General features: G+C 36.0%; 2 protein-coding genes across 13 annotated transcripts in view; one reads left to right on the top strand and one right to left on the bottom strand.

Annotated features, from left to right (window-relative positions):
- Positions 1-1626: 1626 nt before the first annotated feature.
- LOC128677159 (alpha-mannosidase 2-like) lies at positions 1627-15604 on the bottom strand. 6 transcript variants are annotated; one of them, XM_053757809.1, is made up of 21 exons: positions 15280-15604; positions 14749-14850; positions 14199-14343; positions 12352-12529; positions 11980-12080; positions 11539-11739; positions 11320-11405; positions 10011-10111; positions 9037-9214; positions 8667-8851; positions 8111-8284; positions 7325-7589; positions 6191-6363; positions 4772-4990; positions 3833-4013; positions 3383-3541; positions 3099-3251; positions 2707-2829; positions 2446-2637; positions 2190-2303; positions 1627-2106 (listed from the first exon to the last, which is right to left on the bottom strand). In XM_053757809.1, the coding sequence occupies exons 1-21, from the start codon at positions 15409-15411 to the stop codon at positions 1960-1962; spliced, it is 3309 nt and encodes a 1102-aa protein (XP_053613784.1). In that variant the 5' UTR covers positions 15412-15604; the 3' UTR covers positions 1627-1959. The 6 variants fall into 6 exon arrangements, with proteins under 6 accessions (XP_053613784.1, XP_053613787.1, XP_053613788.1 ...); XM_053757812.1 differs by lacking the exon at positions 14749-14850 and adding an exon at positions 13618-13743 and having other exon boundaries at positions 15280-15603; XM_053757813.1 differs by lacking the exon at positions 14749-14850 and adding an exon at positions 13618-13715 and having other exon boundaries at positions 15280-15603.
- A 713-nt stretch (positions 15605-16317) lies between these two features.
- Positions 16318-17701, top strand: part of Atpalpha (Na pump alpha subunit) — a 48550-nt gene continuing 47166 nt past the window's right edge. For 4 of the 7 annotated variants that reach the window (XM_064436523.1, XM_053758039.2, XM_064436524.1 and 1 more), the window contains exon 1: positions 16318-16438. Coding sequence is in view for 3 of the 7 variants with exons in the window: in XM_053758030.2 (XP_053614005.1) it covers positions 16415-16438 (24 nt within the window). In the remaining 4 variants the exon portion in view is untranslated. The remainder of the gene's footprint in view (positions 16439-17701) is intronic. The other 3 variants (XM_053758030.2, XM_053758031.2, XM_053758032.2) reach the window with 2 other exon arrangements.

The following is a 17701-nucleotide window of genomic DNA, read 5'->3' as shown; positions in this document are numbered from 1 at the left end:
TCGATGGCAACTACCCTGCAATAGGAGTTAATTTTTTCAAGAAACTGAGTTCTAAGAATTTCGAAATGACAACTAATTGAATAGAAGTATTTTATTAGTGTTTTAAAAATCAGTCTCAAATTTACTCACCAATAATATAAGGTGTACTCAACATTCAATCTTGTACGTTCCTATACATAACGTCTTTTTATTTTATAATTTATCCAGTCACAAAATAATTTTAATGTAAAGAAATTGTAATAATATACTTTGTATATTTATGTTTGTCTTTACTGGGAAGTCAGTGTTGCCAATATCTAGATTATGCTCCCAGCAAAAGCTCATTTGCACAACTTATTGATTAAGTACTGTATATTTCCGTCTAAAAATATCATTACGACTTCAATAACTTCATTGTAAATAAAAATTAATCTTGTTCTATGTATGTACATATTAACAAGAATATAATATGGGTACCTAATGTATTTACGACGGATGTATTTAGTATAAATTCTTAGGAACAGCTTAATATATTTCGCTTACCAAATGTATCTTGTAGGATCCGTCGATTGATTTGTATTTAGGTAGTTAGTAAACATTTCTGTATATATATATCTAATATCTTGTGTCCGTTCATTTGTAAATATACGAATTAAAAAATAAAATATTTTTATTATTTAGTTAGTATAGTACAAGAACTCTCATACTCGCTTGTTTTTTTATTCCTATGTTCCCGCTGTTACATTCGCGGCCATGACACTTTCAAATTGATAATAACAGGAAGAAGATTAATAGAAAATTCCTTTCGGAGTAAGTACCTATATAATGTACTGTTGTAAAATATACTGCTGGACCGTCGAAGAAAGTTTTGATAGTACTTATTAAAGTCCTTTGCCGCATGTTTGTTCGAGATAAACTCAAAAACTACTGCACGTGTTTTCACCAATAAATAGTGTGATTTCTGAGGAAGATTTCAGTGTATTATTACCCGAGCGAACCCGGGACTGGCCGCTTGTTTTTTTATATTTTTATACGACAATTTACATAATTTTAGAAATTTGCCTGTGATCACAAATTTTTGCCGGCGTTTCTGCGTATGTTGTGCTCGTTTTTGTGTCCAGCAGCGAGAGGTGTGCCTTTTAGTTTTGTCCATTTATTCATTGTATTTTTTGAGTTTTACATGGGTTGTCTGTCTGTAATCAAATCTTTCAATTAGAATTTCACCTACTTCCGTTTGTCCTACAACAATTTTTTTCGTTAAATCGTCATTTCAGTTTCCATGACAATTTCATCATCTCGTCATTTCAGTTTCATTATGACAAGCGTCATATCATGAACATTTTTGTGATTTTTTTTTGCCATGCGTTGAACGCAACAAGATCTCTGTCCATAAAAAAGCTTATGACATTTTGTACAAAGATTTTTTAGGACTACTTTGCGTACCATCATGGCGCGAATTGACACTGCAAAAAACCAAGTGCCAACCAACTTTTGAGGTACCCCTCCTCCATTGTGTTACTTAGAACATTTCGATGTGTTCATTATGTTTACAATACATGTAATCTCTATATATTATCAATCTGAGTACAAATGTAGTTGTTTCTGGTTATAAATAAAAGGAAAGGGCAAACAAGCAAAATAAATATCTCAATTTATAAAACTTTATTTACAAAAATAACAACATGGCACTTACAAAAGGCGGACTTAATGTATATTTCAGCATGAATACTCAAATTATTATCGAGCTAAAACTGGAGCCAAATCAAGCTGCCTACAGGCACATCTGACACATCTTACGAATACTGCCATCAAGAGGCAAAGGCGCAGCGCAAAGTAGTCGCATATAGAATAGTAAACTAAATATACAATTAAAAATAATTATTACTTCTAAATAACTAATATTTGTATATACTAAGTACATAATTTTGATTTGATGTAGACGTTTCTATAAAGAAAAATAAGTATATAGATTTTAACTGATCAATCTTGGCGGACGAACACGGAGCGCACCTCCATGGGACATATAGTTATTATTCCATCAGGGATTGGGTTCCGGGTGCGGACATAAGTCAACGAACTTTCTAGAATATCTTCCGCTCGAGCGTCCACTATTTCTTTTATGCGGACCTGGTGGGAAAATGTTCGGGTTACATTTGTTGGATGTCGTGATAGAAGAAACTAATCGGAGCTTTGTTAATGTAACACGTTACCTGTCCGTCTCCCACGGGATACCACTTACTAATCTCCTTGTTGCCGTAGCATGAATCCAGATAGACCCTATGGAAGGTCATGCCTAAGCCATGTTGAAAGTTGTCCTCCTTATCCTACAAAAGAAATAAGTAGTCTTCATTTCTGTTTATCAAATTGAATACAGAATAGATGCAATATTTGAGATTAAAACTTATATTTGAGGGGTCTGGATAAATAGTAAATATGAGACATGACGATGTCCACAGAACATCTGACCTTGGCGGACACGTGCGCCCTGTAGGAAGCCAGCACGATGTCGGCGGCGGAGCTGAGCGCGCTGGAGTAGTGCGGCGAGGAGTCGTCGCGCGGGGAGTACTGCATGCTGATCATCGGCTGCAGCAGCTGTTGCTGCGACACGTGCGCGCCCAGCGACAGCTGCCCGCTCGGGTGCTCCGCCGGCGTCCGCGGCTGGAAGCCGAGGGAGAACGTTATTGCGGAACTGTGAAGAGTTGGATGTACCTGTGGGGCAGCACTGACCTCACAGCCTTTGTCCGCGGGCTCAACGATGATCCGGAAGGTGTGTCGCGTTCGAATGTTGTCCCGCACGCCGTGGCCCAAGCCACGGTTGTCGTCGCGGCTGAGACGACGGTCCTGCATCACCTGACGCAAATCCATATTCACATAAATAGACATGAAAATAGGAAACATGTACCCGTATTTTTAATATTTAAGAATAAAATTTTAAAGTAAAAATTTACCGAATCACATGTTTCGATTTGACAGTCTTATAACGACATCGCCATCCGCACTTTTAGAAAATATAAGCATTAGAATTTCACAGAACATATTCTCGTCATTGTACATAATAGATAGTTAACTTTTGTTAGGTTTATAGCATTCTACATTACTACTACTAGCATTATACAAACCTCAATGGAGCCAGGTTGCAGCGCGGCGACTCCGAGAGGCGTGGACGTGAGCAGAGTGACGCGAACGTTGTCGTCCTCAATGTACGCGGCCGCCGGCAGCGGGTAGTAGTTCGCTTGTATCGGAAGCTTCTCGAAGTACCGCCGTCTGATCATCTAAGATAATAGAATAGAAATTGAAGCTATTAAAATTTCGTGGTCTAGATGGTGTCAAAGGTTTCTATTTTACACATAAACGTCAGAATGCCGGATAAGAGAGAGAAACAGAAAGATAGCTAATTTCTCACTTCCATTCCGTTGAGGTCGGTGTAGAAGACGTCGTTGTTCCGCACGGCGGTGGAGAGCCGCATGGCCAGCTCGAGGTCATCGACCTGCGGGTTGATCATCAGCGTGTTCGTGATCTCCACCTCCGTCTGCGGCAGCGACGGGTTGTCGTACACAGAGATCTGCGAACAAACAACACATTACATATTCAGTGCTTAGTCATAGCGTCCGATCGAGCGTATCCTTAATAGAATGAAGTATTTTGATATTGTAGGAGGAATCATATGTTATCTCTATGTTATAAAATATTTATAAGACATATCAGTCAGTCATATCAATAATCAATACATAGATTGCTCTAGTTTTTTCTTTACAATATATAATGAAATATTAAACTATAAGATATAATCCGTATCGTGTGACACAAATTTGTACACATCTATAAATTTGTTTTTCTTAAGGTATTTATTCACCGCCATCATGATGTCTGCCTTCGCGGGTTCAGAGAGTACGGTGTACATGGTGCCCTTGTACTTCCCCTCCACCACCAGAATCTCAGAGAACATCTGCGCCCGGAACTCCTCGGCGGGTCCCGATGGAATGAACAGATACGCGCCGCTGTTGTTGTCGAAATCGTTCAGTGGCGTGTCGTATCTGGAAATATTAATATTTTTAATAAATACATTTATTTATTTCAAGTAATCATACAACTCAGATTCATACAATTAAGTTAGTAAAAACACTTAGAACTAAATAATAATTAATAATTTAATAAGATATTGCATTACTGTGCATAAGTCTTCTCACCCTCTTTCCATTAATATCCCTGGTATTTTTATCTATGTCTTGTCGAATGCACTAAGTTCATCTGACCAGAATATCAAGTCTGGCCTACCTCGTTTTTGTACCCGTCATAAGGTATCCAGTTGTAAGAATGTGGGTCGGCCCATCTTTCGGAATGCAAATGGCAATCCCACCCAATGAATAAGTCTGTATATTTTAACCTTTTGACTATTGTCGTTATGGCAAAGACAAAGAACACTAAAAAGAAGGAACGATTTCTTATATCAACCTTTAAATACTTCCACCTATTTTTTGTAATAATGGAGGGGAAATTTTTGATTTTCATACAATTATTACACTGTCTCCGAAATAATTGAGGTATATCGAGAAAACCTTTTGTAAACATTTAAAATATCGAAATATTCAAGGTAACACAGTGGAAAAGGAGTACCTTAAAAGTTGATTGATAAAGGGTCGCTTTTCAAGTATTTTTAGACCTAGAAAGAAATAAAACTGGCTCTTCCGCTAATAGAATAAGTTTTGAGATTGTATAAAATTCTTAATCTAAGAATTTTCTTATACATTTGTATAAGTTGAGAAAATGACTAGATAACTTATTTTCAGCTTACTTAACAAACTCCATATTTACAGGCGTAGCGATTCCATCTTTCGAGACCAACGCCTTGATGAGTCCACTCGGCGTGAGCACGACTCTTGTCGCGTTGCCGGCTTGCAGAGTTATATCTGTTGTGAGTCTGGACTGTAACTTTGTGACGTTGAACATCTTCGGCAAGTAGATCTCCCAGTGGTAAGTATTATATACCCGCACGCTAGCATATGTTGTGTGACTGTAAACATTATTAATGCCTTAACTCGGAGTATTTTATTATATGCAAATGCTTTACCCATAAACTTTAGCTAAAATGTGACTTATCACGGGTAAAGGTACCTTATGGTCGTGGATTTTTAGTACGCACATTTCTATATTCTGCTATCAAAAACTATCAAAAGTACATATAAAAGAAACCGTAAAGTACATTTACCCGTGAAATATCACAAATATATTGTGATATAGTTGGAAATTAAATATATGAACCTCAAGAATAGAACGTGTAGCAACCGGGAATACGTGAGGCTAAGAATACAGTTGGAAAATAAAATCTACATACATGAGCCGACATATGAGTATATATAAATATGACAAGAAAATGAAATCTACTCGATGCAACACGCATAAGTAGGATACGTAGGATGAAGATGAAATCTCCATATTGTGCATAAGAAACGCGTGCTTTGTACGAGTTTTTAATTCGAACTCGATCATCGAAAATGATCGATAGTGATGCACAACTACTGATTACAGTATGGCATTGTGAGGCGGCGACTACGACAAACCAACGTGAATAATAGCTGTAAGCCTACCATCAACTTTTACAAAACGATTTCAATGCAACTCAGTACAATTTAGGAACCTAAAATGAATCGCATTCATACTAAAAATTAAGTCGTTGTTGGTACGAATTTGCGATGCAGTTCAGTTTAGGTCGTAAAGTGGATCACGTTAAGAGATGATGGTAAGCCTCCTGCATCGCACTGGCAAGGAGCACTCTGGACGAGAAGTTAGAATGCGCGATATGAAAGAAGTAGATCGTCTCGTTGTTGAAAAATCAGTGAACTTTTAAAGTACTCGTTTTGTGTCCCCGTGAAATTACAAATAAAAAAAAACATTATTAATTAATGAATATTTTTAAGTTTCTTAAATATATTACAGAATAAGATCCTTAGATATTATGTGACTATATTTCACGGACGAGGGAATGGCTGTACCTATTTATATTTTCAACTTTTAAATACTTTTTTGAAATAACACAGTGGAAAATTTAGATTTTCATACAAAAACCAACACTCGCCTTTTTTATTGTAAACAATTAAAGTATCGAAATATTCAATCAAAGTAACATAGTGGAAAAGGAGTATTTTAAAAGTCGATTGACCCGTCAGCGTCTGTTGCGTCCAAGACTTCTTTTATAGCGCGGACTCTTTCTAACTTGTTGATGGAGTGGGTATGCCTGTACGCCACCGTGTAGGTGGTCAGCGAGAGCGGCGTGGCCGTAGCCAGGAACGACAGCTGGAACTTGCTGAACGCCAGCGACAGGCGGTCCGTGCCCCACACCACCGGCGACACCTGCGCCTCCAGCACTACGCCGTTCGGGTCCATCACCTCCAATGGAGAGTACTATGATGTTATCATGCCAGAGGACACTAGCATTTCAAAGTGTAGCATTTTTGTTTGCTCGTTCGTTCGTTTGTAATAACTTTATTGCACGAAAATAAGTACATTAATCAATATTAATACAAGAAAGATACATTTTTTATACATTAATTATGCTAGCATACATTTTAATTGTGGCTACGCTATCATGCCAGAAGAGCTTATTATTTGGTATGAACATGCGTGCCTATTGCCTATAGTATCCATAAAAGAAAACTCTTCTGCGGAATCCAGACGTTTAACGGCTGAGGAAACAAAGCGGAAAACTCTCGGATTAGAATAAGACATGTCTTGTGCTATCATGATGGCATTGCCAACGGGAGGTTTGTTTACCACATATGATGAGCTTATTCAATCACTAGCTGTTGCCCGCGGCAAATGTAGCCTATGACTATCCGACTATCTCCACACCAAATATCACCTCAAACACACTTTCACATTTATATTGTTTAGCCGGACCATTACAACTCGCTTCTTCAGGTGTTCCAGATCTTCGATATTTTATACTTCAACAGGAAATGCTCATCAGGCTGAACAACTTTTGTTAAGTCGTCATTTATACTATATTTCTATAGTTTAGCTGGACATCTACATCATGTGTTCCAGTTTTCAAAATCATTTATTGTATTAAGTCTATATGCCTATATGCTATTAAGCCTGGGAAACATTTTTTAATAATTTAACTATTAAGTTATATTATAAACTTAAAAAAAAAATTCATTCGAATACGTCCAGTAGTTCCGGATATTAGAGTGTACAAACAGACACAGAATTTTTTTTCAGATTCTTAGGTACTCTATTACTATGACTCTATCGCCTAATTTTGTTTTTAAGTAAATATATTCAATGTACAGAATTTCTTTTTCTACTGTTTTATTATACATATGTATTGATGAGGAGTGATACTTACTTGAACATGAGGGGTAGACACCATAACAGTGAATATTTCCTGTCTCTTGAACGCCAGTGCATTGTACAGCACCAATCTTCTAGAAGGCGACGAAGGGTTCAGAATTATCGTGATCCTGTTGGGAATCTTGTCGTGTTGCCGCCAGATGTCGTCCACATCGAAGTAAATGTCTTTTCCCGTTTGATTCAAGATGGCCGGCTGTTGCAGGAGGAAGTACGCGGCGCGCTGCAGCACTGATTGGCTGGTGTTTATGGCGTTAAGAAGTCTAAAAAGAAAATTAGCTAAATTTAGAAATAGCCTTCATTAATTGGTTTATATCTGCTTTAATTACTCTAATCATCTCTTTTTCTTTTCCCGGTTCTTCTTTAGCCGTATGGTGTCGGGAGCTTAGTAGCAAATCAAAATCAATGCACATGGGTATTTTATTTATTGCATAAAAATACAATTCGAAAAAGTACAATAAGTGATCTTAATAGTTATTTATTAAGAACTAAGATTACTTATCAATCATTATATCATATGAAAACAATTGTAGACAGGAACGTGCGAAGAAATGTCGAGTGAAAATAAGTTGAAATTCGATACACAGGAAAAAAAAACGACATACAGTTTACATGCGGCCAGTTGTAGCTATTTTAACTTAACTAATTTTAAGTAGCAGTATACGCTCCAAAGATCATCACCTGGCTGTATCCTCCTTGATTATCACCGATCAAATTCATTTTAGATTCGCCGACAAAAATTTACTGTACACATAACGAAATAAATAACACAAGCTTGTCTCACCTGACGGCATAGTCTTTTATAACGTAAGCGCGCGAGGTGCCGGTGATGGCGTCGTGATGCTGGAACAGCGCCAGCGCGCGGCGCGCCTGCTCCACGCCGTCGCGCAGCTGCAGCGACGTCACCGCGGGCACCGACGACGACGTCACCGCCAGCGCCGTCAGCGACTCCGCGGCCCTGGCGGTCCTACATGTTACTGTTTTGTTTGCGTGGGAATTACTCCGTAAATGTTGCAGTCCATTTTTACCCACTGACCATATTCCAGTGACTTTGACGACCATGTAATCACTTGGGTAATAATTCTTTTTCAATACGGTTCAAACATAAACTCGTTAGCTTTTTAGTATAGAGAGCAGAACCGACAAGATTAATTACAGAATATTTTTTATAAAGTCTTCTTCATAGTCGTATTCGTCATGTCTGAGGGTCGTGGTCATTGCGTACATTTTCATGTGAAAATTATTATATACATATACTTTAAGCACATAGGCAATACAAAATAGAATATAACACACCTCGGTCGTGTACCTAAAGAAATGTTTGTGCAATGGCTACTTACCTGACATATGCCAGTAAAACTCTGTCCATGTTCTTATAGAACGGATGTGTGGTGAAGTACCCGCTCCAGTAGTGCTGTTTGTGATCGGCGTACGTGAAGAAATCTCCAGTCAACACCGGGAAATTCGATAATTTCACCTCCGCGTGAACCGCTTTGAAGTAGTCTTCAAGTGTACCAAACTGGATCTGGCAAAATTTAGATGTTGACATGTTTTCCGACCAAACTCAGATGGGACCCCGCAATAACGCTTAACTTCAGCGATCCAACTTTTTGCCGTTTCGTGAATAATTAAGCAAAAATTCGAGGCTGATAAAAACTTAGGAATTAGTGTATTTTTTCACCTCTTATTGCTGCTACTAGCAATCCTTACCTTTGTGTTCCATTGTGTCTTTGCGTTGATATAGTCAATGAGCTTCTGGTAGTTCTGGAACTGATCGTCCCACTCGTTGGCGCGGTCGTAGCGGAAGTCGTCCCCCAGCGGGAACATCAGCACGTTGCTGCGGTACAGCTGCGCTTTCTTGCGCCACTGGTCCAGGATCGCGCTCGCTCTGACGAATATTATTCATTATTAAAATAAGACTGGCGGGACTACAACATTTAACTTGACTATAGATAGTCTTCTTCTTTCTTGAGAAGCAATAGTAAATTATACACCACTATAGTAAAGTGACGCATTTTAGAAGAGTGTAACTAGGAGGTAGTTACGTCGAGGGTGAAATGTTCCTTTATTGTCTAGGATTCACAACAATATTGTGAATAAACTTCTAAAAACTATAAGCTGATTAGACGATGATTTTTTTCAAGTATGAGATTTTACTTTACACTTTTGGATTTGGACGATGGATAAACCCGCCTATTTAACCAATGTGTCTATTATGTCCACTATGAGTGATCTAGTGAGATTTTTTCACAGTAGCTCCAGTGGATCTATTGAGTAATAGCATTCTCAGTAGATCCATTATCCAAATCCATAATGGATCTAGTGAAAATGTTTCACACTAGATCCTCTTTACACACAATTATGGCACATAGTTTTTACTAGGCCTAGCAAAAGTATGTGTCGCAGTAGACGCAATATTTTGTAATTAAACCTATTACATACTTAATCACCGTGGTTTAACGGAAATAAAGTCTCATCTACGTCTTCAAGTGTTTCATCCCTACATCGGTTCGGTAGCCAGTAACATTATTATATCCACAATCCAAGAAGACACAAAAAATAGTTTTATCCCTTTCCCTTCCTCATCTATAGTTCATTTCAAAAGTCACTTTTCAATACGGTAGGCATCAATAGTTGATTTCTTAGAGACAATTTTAATTACTTTACATATAAATTTAAAAAACCTTTCATGTATATTCCACATATTTATTTTCCTGGGCGCCACGCCCCATGGGCACGACACATCGTAGCCGGGTAATCGCTTAAAGTCAAACTGGCAACAGATCTATAATTACAAAAACTATGTTAACTACTTACAATACTAATGTCAAAATCAATCATCAATACATATAATAAATTTGAAGAAAAGCCAGATTTGTACATTGGATTTTTTAAAAATTCTTCATGGAATATACTTAGTTACTGATATAGATGACGAAAATATAGTTTTAGACATTTTTGTCTGTTTGAACGCGCGCATCACTCGAAATCTACTGGACCGATTTGCTTGAAATTTGGTATGTAGGTACCTTATATACCGGGTTAACATCTTAGATACATTTCATCCCAATAAATGGTCAGGTTCCCGTAGGATAATTGAAAAACTAATTATGAATCAAAAATTCCTCGGAATCCCGGGTTAACATGTTATAGACATTTCATATCCCGGTAAATGAGGAGGGTCCTGTAGGAAAATTAAAATAACAATCCACGGAGCCGATTTACTTTAAAATTTTGTAGAAAGGCGTAAACAGAATATAAACAATTTTTTTTTATCGATGAAAGTCTGATATAGACATATTTAGAAGGTATCCATTTTCAACTACATTACCCGAGATTGCTATAGGCAATTTTGTTTTGAATTAGTATTCAGCCAGATCAATCGACATTTATAAAGTAATCCGAAAAAAAAAACTGGGATGTAAAACGTCATGGAAAATGGGACGGCCAGCACGCGTTTCAGAAAGCGGGAGTGGGAGTCGGAGCGGGAAATGGGAAGGAGACACGTAGTGGGAAACGGGACGGGACACATTGCGAAAAACATGATGGCACTATATGTAGGAAAGAGCACAAGTTTGCGGGACGAGACACGCACCGGGAAACAGGAAATTGAACTAAAGATGAGAAAAAATGCGAATTTGAATCATATATGTTTACCAGTCTTACAGAGTACGCGATAAAAAAATACTGAGAATTTGTTAACGAAATTCAAGCGGGCGAAGCCGCGGGCAAAAGCTAGTATAAAATAAAACAAAAGAACTAAAAACGCCGTTACCGTAGAAAAAAGTTACTTCCCTACGATCTATGGGAAGTAAAAAAAAATAAATTTGAATTTAGCACTGGTAAATAAACGAGAAGAAAAAGATTTGAGAGGTCCTCTCACATTTATATTCAGTAAAACATCTTGATCATGTGAATTTATTTAGACAGGGAACTCCCTTGTGTTCTCTGTCTAAATAATTATTTTAGACATTTAAAAAAAAAAAACATTACCTTGGGGTCTGGTCCGCACGAGTGAGGTATATCATACCAATAGGATGGCATCATATGAGTAAACATATCAGTTTTGCCAACACCATCTACAAAAAAGTAACATACTGGTTACATCCATATATTAGGGCAAACTGACATATGATGCATAAAATATGACTTATCATCTTGATAATAAGCATCTATAGCAGATTCCTGGATGTTACAAAGCATCAGGCTCACCCCATAACTGCCTCCATCTAAACTCCAGCTGCCTATTCAAGGCCAGCTCCTTCTTGATCCTGTAATGCACCCTCTGGATCACCGCGTTGTCGAACCCAGCCAACTTGTAGAGGTATGCCTGCACGCTGGAGTACCCGAATGGGTCAATAGACCACGAGTTCTTCGGAATATAATCTACATTGTCCAATAACCATTGGTGACCTGTAATTAAAAAAACGAAGAGCTGAGCTAAGACTTGTAATTTTACCAAAGAAAGATCCAGATAATATCACATTCATAAAACTCCATCTACATTAAGGTTGTAATGGTTGTAATCATAAGGTCAATAAAAAGTCAAAAATAGTCCATACAGTTTGGTCCCTCAATTGTAGCATCTTCATTCCGATCTGATACCCCAGATTGGAATAAATTCCATTGCCGCACTAGTAATCAACAACGTACCCGTGGTTAGCTGCTGGACGACAGACATCCAGTGACTATTCGCCTCGTCATTCATCACCCACCCGCCGTTCACGATCTCCAGTTTGCCGGTATGCAATAGACTGCAAATCAGTGCTTAATTAAAATACGATAATGTGTGGGTCAATCAACTTTTAAAGCACTCCTTTACCACTGCGTATTGGGGACATGGTGTTTTGTGTAAAAATTTAAAAAATCCACTGCATTTTCAATCCCCCTAAATTCCCTGTTATTAACCTGTTATAAAGTATTTAAAAAGTTTAATTACAGAAAAAACTAAACTTAAGACGAATATTAACATGTGTTCAGAAGTCAGTAGAGTAACGACGAGAAATATGAAATTGGACACTTTACTTTATGAATTTGGCCCTCTTGGAGCCAGTTGTGTTAGTGTCCCGCCACCACATATCCAGGTAACTAGTCTCGGCCCAAATAAATCTTCTGTTAGAGCCTACTGGGAGCCTCTTCAGTATATTATTGAAAATAGCCTTTGTATGTAACTCGTAGTAATGTTCTAAAGTCTGCAGCCAACCTACAATGTGCTTTTATCAATACATATATTAAAAGAGTAAATAATTGTGTTTGTACATCCGTACATATTATAAAAACATACAACAACACAATATTAAAAGATAAATTTGTCATGGATAAACATAAATACTACTGCCCTTTACTGCTTCTATTTAAGAAAATACAGTTTTTAAAGTGTCTCCTCAATCCAGACGCAACAGCATCTAGATCACTATGAAAGCGAATTATATAATTCATATTCCATTCCATAAATATAATTGCATATGTATATAATTGCATATATATATATATATATATATATATATATATATATATATATATATATATATATATATATATATAACAATGGTACTGTGTACCTACCTTATAGATTTAAGCTGACCATTGCTAAACTCTTAGCATTCAATATTTATAGACCCGTTATAGCCGATATAACGAAATTACCAAATATTAGTACAAGTACTAATAATTTAGTTTTAAACTGGATAAGACAGCGGTGAAGCCCTCCTATTTAAATCTTATACATAAAAATATCCAGGGCTTCACCAGCAAATTCAATGAACTTTGTTTATATTTAGAAAATAATAGTATTGATATTTTCTGTGTAACTGAACACTTTTTTAGAAATTAACTTAAATTTTCCCGATAAGTATATATTAGCAAGTGCATTTGTAAGACAAAATGCCGAACACGGAGGATCATTAATAATATTAAATAAGAGTTATAAGTATAAAGAAAGGAAAGACATAGTAAGTCTATCAGTTGAATGTACTATAGAACTTTAACACACACAATTAACAGGCGTTAATTGCGTTTTTATCAGTCAAATAGGCATTTGACTGATAAAAACGCTTGGATCCTCCCGACAACTTTGCCACTCCACACATGATCTAATTTTTATTTTACTGTTTTTTATTATTTTATTCATAATTTTTATTTTTGTTATAATAATTCATATATTGTGACATTTAAATTAATTTGTAAAACATGTACGTGATTTGTGATCTTCAAGTGTCTGAATTATACTTCTATTTCGACGAATAAGAATTGTAATTATGAAGTCATGGGAATCGAGTGTGTCATGCTCACTCAATCTGGTGGTGGCGTCGTGGGCCGGGTCGTGAGGTTCCCTCTATTATGGTTGAGCTACGCGATGGCTGTCCCATGCGTCAACTCGTGAACGGGTGCTGCCAGAGGGAACTGGTCATCTCGTTTCTCATATATTTTCATGTAAGTTAATTGTGTTTCACATCGATATATATATATATTATAATCAGCACTCGGATCACAATCATAACCTGTTTTGATATACCTTTTGACTATGTACATTATGTACTTTTATATATTATTAGAAAGAAAAAAAAAACATTGTAAGAAACAATAATGGTAAGCCGATCTGGCGTGATAGGGACCAACACTGTTCAAATGAGTTTCTTTCGGCATTTCTTCTCAGCAGTGATCGTTCCGAAATGCCAGTAGTTTGTAGCTTGTGAGAAATAACTATAAATATAAAGTTTGACGAGAAAAAGTGCCTGTGAAGGTCTAATTTCTGAATGATTTGAATTTGAATCTAAACATTGAGTGAGATGTACCACCATAAGTTAATTCCCACAAAATCTGAAGCTCCAGTCAGAATAAATCTATTACATAAAAAATATATAGATAGATACCTGGATCATTATGAGAATGAGGCACAATGAACACATTTAACTTATTTTTTTGGCTCCACTGATTTTTCTGATACTTTATGTTCCAACCTTCCTTCCACTTTCCATCTTTGTTTTCCAAATATATTCTCTCATACAATTTTAACACCTAAAATTTTATTGTATTTCCAATACATATTACAAATGTGATGTGAGCAAATGTGAGCTTGGATTCGTGCATGAGGATTTATCATGCAAAATGTACAGGACGGTTTTCGGTCATAATACAAGGCTTGAAAGTTTTTTTACCTTAGACTTATTACTCACTTACTTAACTTGTATTAATATTACATAACTTAAAGGTTACCTAATCATTCCCGTGGGATTTGCAAAAACCTTATATTATATTACAATATAAAAACACTAAAACACAGCACCAGCTGTGTGTATTTTAAATGCACTATAGATATTTTAATTATCCCAATCCCATTTTAATACAAAGAAAAAATGTTCCTGAGGGAATTTAAGCAGGTGAAGCCGCAGGTAAACTGCTAGTACTATGCATAACCTGTACCTGAACATCTGTCTGTGGAATACTCTTCTTGTTTATGGCACAAGTGGAATTGTTACCTTCTCCGAATTTGTACTCAGTTATGTTACTTTTTTCCTCATGTACCTGGTATTAAACAACTTCTTAATGACTCAGAATTACTACTAGTCAACAGGTGAACAGTTTGCAGTAGGTGAGCCATTAACTGGACAACGCCAGTCACACATATTGTGGCTGGAGAAGCCCCTTTTTTTGACGTCCCCTAAGCCAGCCCAGAGTCTGTTTAAGGATTTTGAGACTTTCTAGGGGAATTCTCCACCCGGTAGTAGCTCTTCATTTATTCTAATTGATTATTTATCCACTAGGTAATGTCTAAAATGTAGGTAATGGCAAATCATTAATAGGTATCTCCCAGGAAATCGTTGTGTGTTACATTTAAATAATACCTGTGACCAGCCACCTAGCCATGAGGAATACGACATTATGAGAGAATCCGAAACCTGTTCACAACTATTAATTACATTTTTGTATCAAAAATAAGAACTATAATCTTACGTAGTCCACGTCATGATTGCTTGGTTTAGTGCTAAGTAAAATGATTGACTGGTTCGTTAACATATTATATATAAAATTAAAAACTACAACAATAATCGTCGCGCAAATCAGGGCAGATCTTCCAAACCTCATTTTGGTAATATATTTTTATAATCTAAATATCGAATTCTCGGTCGCTAAATTCTAAATCACTTCATAAGAGTCATCCAAAGTACTGTGTGCTAACAAAAATAGTAACAAATCCTATTTAATTAAACAAAAATCAACATGAAAACAAAATCAACAAAATAAAGCCGGCAAAACAAAAGCATAGGAAGGAAACTTTTTTTGACGTTGACATTTATTTCACAAAGATTAGGTAGAGTAGATGAGATTAAGTAGGTACAGCTAAATCATGGATTTAGTAAGTACTTCACGGAGTACCTATAAATTCCATGAGCTAAACTAAATATGCTAAATATAGAGATAGATTAGTGTATGATTTAAAAAGGGCCCCGCGCATACATAGTGGGTTTCGATTTCGATTCGCGCTCGATTTCAATTTGTCTTATAAAATCAATATAGTGATGGATAAACTAAAATAAAGGCTGCAAATAGGTAACCCATCTGTTGACAGTAACGCGCCTCTGCTGGACACCATAAAAGGGAAATGGGAAGAACCGGGTGATTGCAGGCACGGCACTCCGTACTCCGTACGCATCCTCTCCTACTTGCGCACTGAAAGGTATGATATGTATGTATAGTACAAAAAAGTAAGAGAAGTACCGATAATAGAAATTTGCATTAAAAATAATTTTAAAAATAACAAAATTTGCATTAAAATGTTCTTGGGAATACTGGATCCTGTATTGTGTATAGATTCGTGGCCAGCGCCGGTGCAGAATACAGTGGCCAATGCCAGTGATAGAGGCAATGCCTATTTTATTTAGTTAGTAAATAATACTTACGTATAATAGGTAAAAAGTGAATAAATGTCGCAACAAAGTCATTTATTCACTTTTTACCTATTATAGAATTTTCTAAATATAAATAGAAATTCATCAACTTTTAAGAAAAATTTCGATGCAAATATCCGAGCGCTCAATGGACTTTGTTATCGATTTTTGTTAAATGTCAAATTGTTTGTATGTGAAAGATGGCGTCAAAGGAGTCTCTGGATGTGAGTATTAAATTAAATTATTTTCTAACATTATTTGTTGAAATTTGTATTAGAAAAGTTGCATTTATTTGTACGTAGTGTTTGTATTCTTTAAATTCCTGATTTGCAAAGTAAGGTATAGCATTTTATACGAGATAAGTAGCGGTGAAGACCACGCCCCAGAAGTTTTCTAGTTCGATTTATTATATACTGATATTTTAAAGAAAATAAATTCGATATGCATGTGTAAATAATGCCAATACATGACAGTTTCATATTATTTCAAATTATTGGCCATTTAAATGTTTAAAAAACCTTTTTTCATTTATAAAATTACACCCAAAGTTGAGTTTCGTTCAATGTTTAGATTAAACTGTTTTTGTATAGAACTTATAATATGAAGAGTAAAATAATACTACCGATTTTATTTTATTAGTTAAAGTATAAATGTAATTGAAGTACTTAGGTACCTACATATTCATTGAATTAAAATTATATTTAAGTAAACTAGGTACTTTTTACCTATTTCAGTTAGTACCTACTAATAAAAACTTATTCAAATTGTTCCTCACAATCGAAAATTAGTTGACCAATAAGCATTAATCTGAGTAGTAGTAGACTTTACAATAGGGCTATTAAGGTTTCTGAAAAAGGTTCATTGAGAGGTTAGATTGTACTTATTAGTATGTTAAGAAGATTTCCTAATAGATAGTTTGAGTATTTGCACTTTGCTCTTTATTATCTTTATCCATATCCATAGTTTGAGGATCATGCCTATAATGGCTGACCGCCACATGTTAGCTGGTCCATATGTCCACTCGTGATCAGGCGGGGGGAATTGGTCTTTGTTTTCTGGTTTTTCTGGCCTGTAAGTGTTACTTTATACCCTTTAAATTTAGTAACTTGATCACAAGCAACATGTTTTTTATTTAATTTTTTGACTGTACAACAATCATCTTCAATCTAAATTCTGGCTTTAATTCACATTGCAATATTTCCGCAACTATATGTTTGTTATTATTGAAATTTTAGCATTGTATTAAGCATCCAATGTTGCTTTTTTCATATTATGATTTATCATATTTAAGTAAAAATATAAAATAAAACAGTTAAATAACTGAAATTAAAAATACTAGATCAAACCTGCAAAATTTGGGACTAATTTTAGTGATGGCCTACCGTTATATGTATGCAATGCACATTCGTGCATACTTGTGTTAATGTAAACTTATTAAAATAAATATTGTTTCAATCCCTCAAAAAACCTTAATAAAAGATATGAAA

The sequence above is a fragment of the Plodia interpunctella genome, chromosome 17 (genome assembly GCF_027563975.2).
Source record: "Plodia interpunctella isolate USDA-ARS_2022_Savannah chromosome 17, ilPloInte3.2, whole genome shotgun sequence".
Taxonomy (NCBI): domain Eukaryota; kingdom Metazoa; phylum Arthropoda; class Insecta; order Lepidoptera; family Pyralidae; genus Plodia; species Plodia interpunctella.
This window is presented reverse-complemented; position numbering and strand designations above follow the sequence as displayed.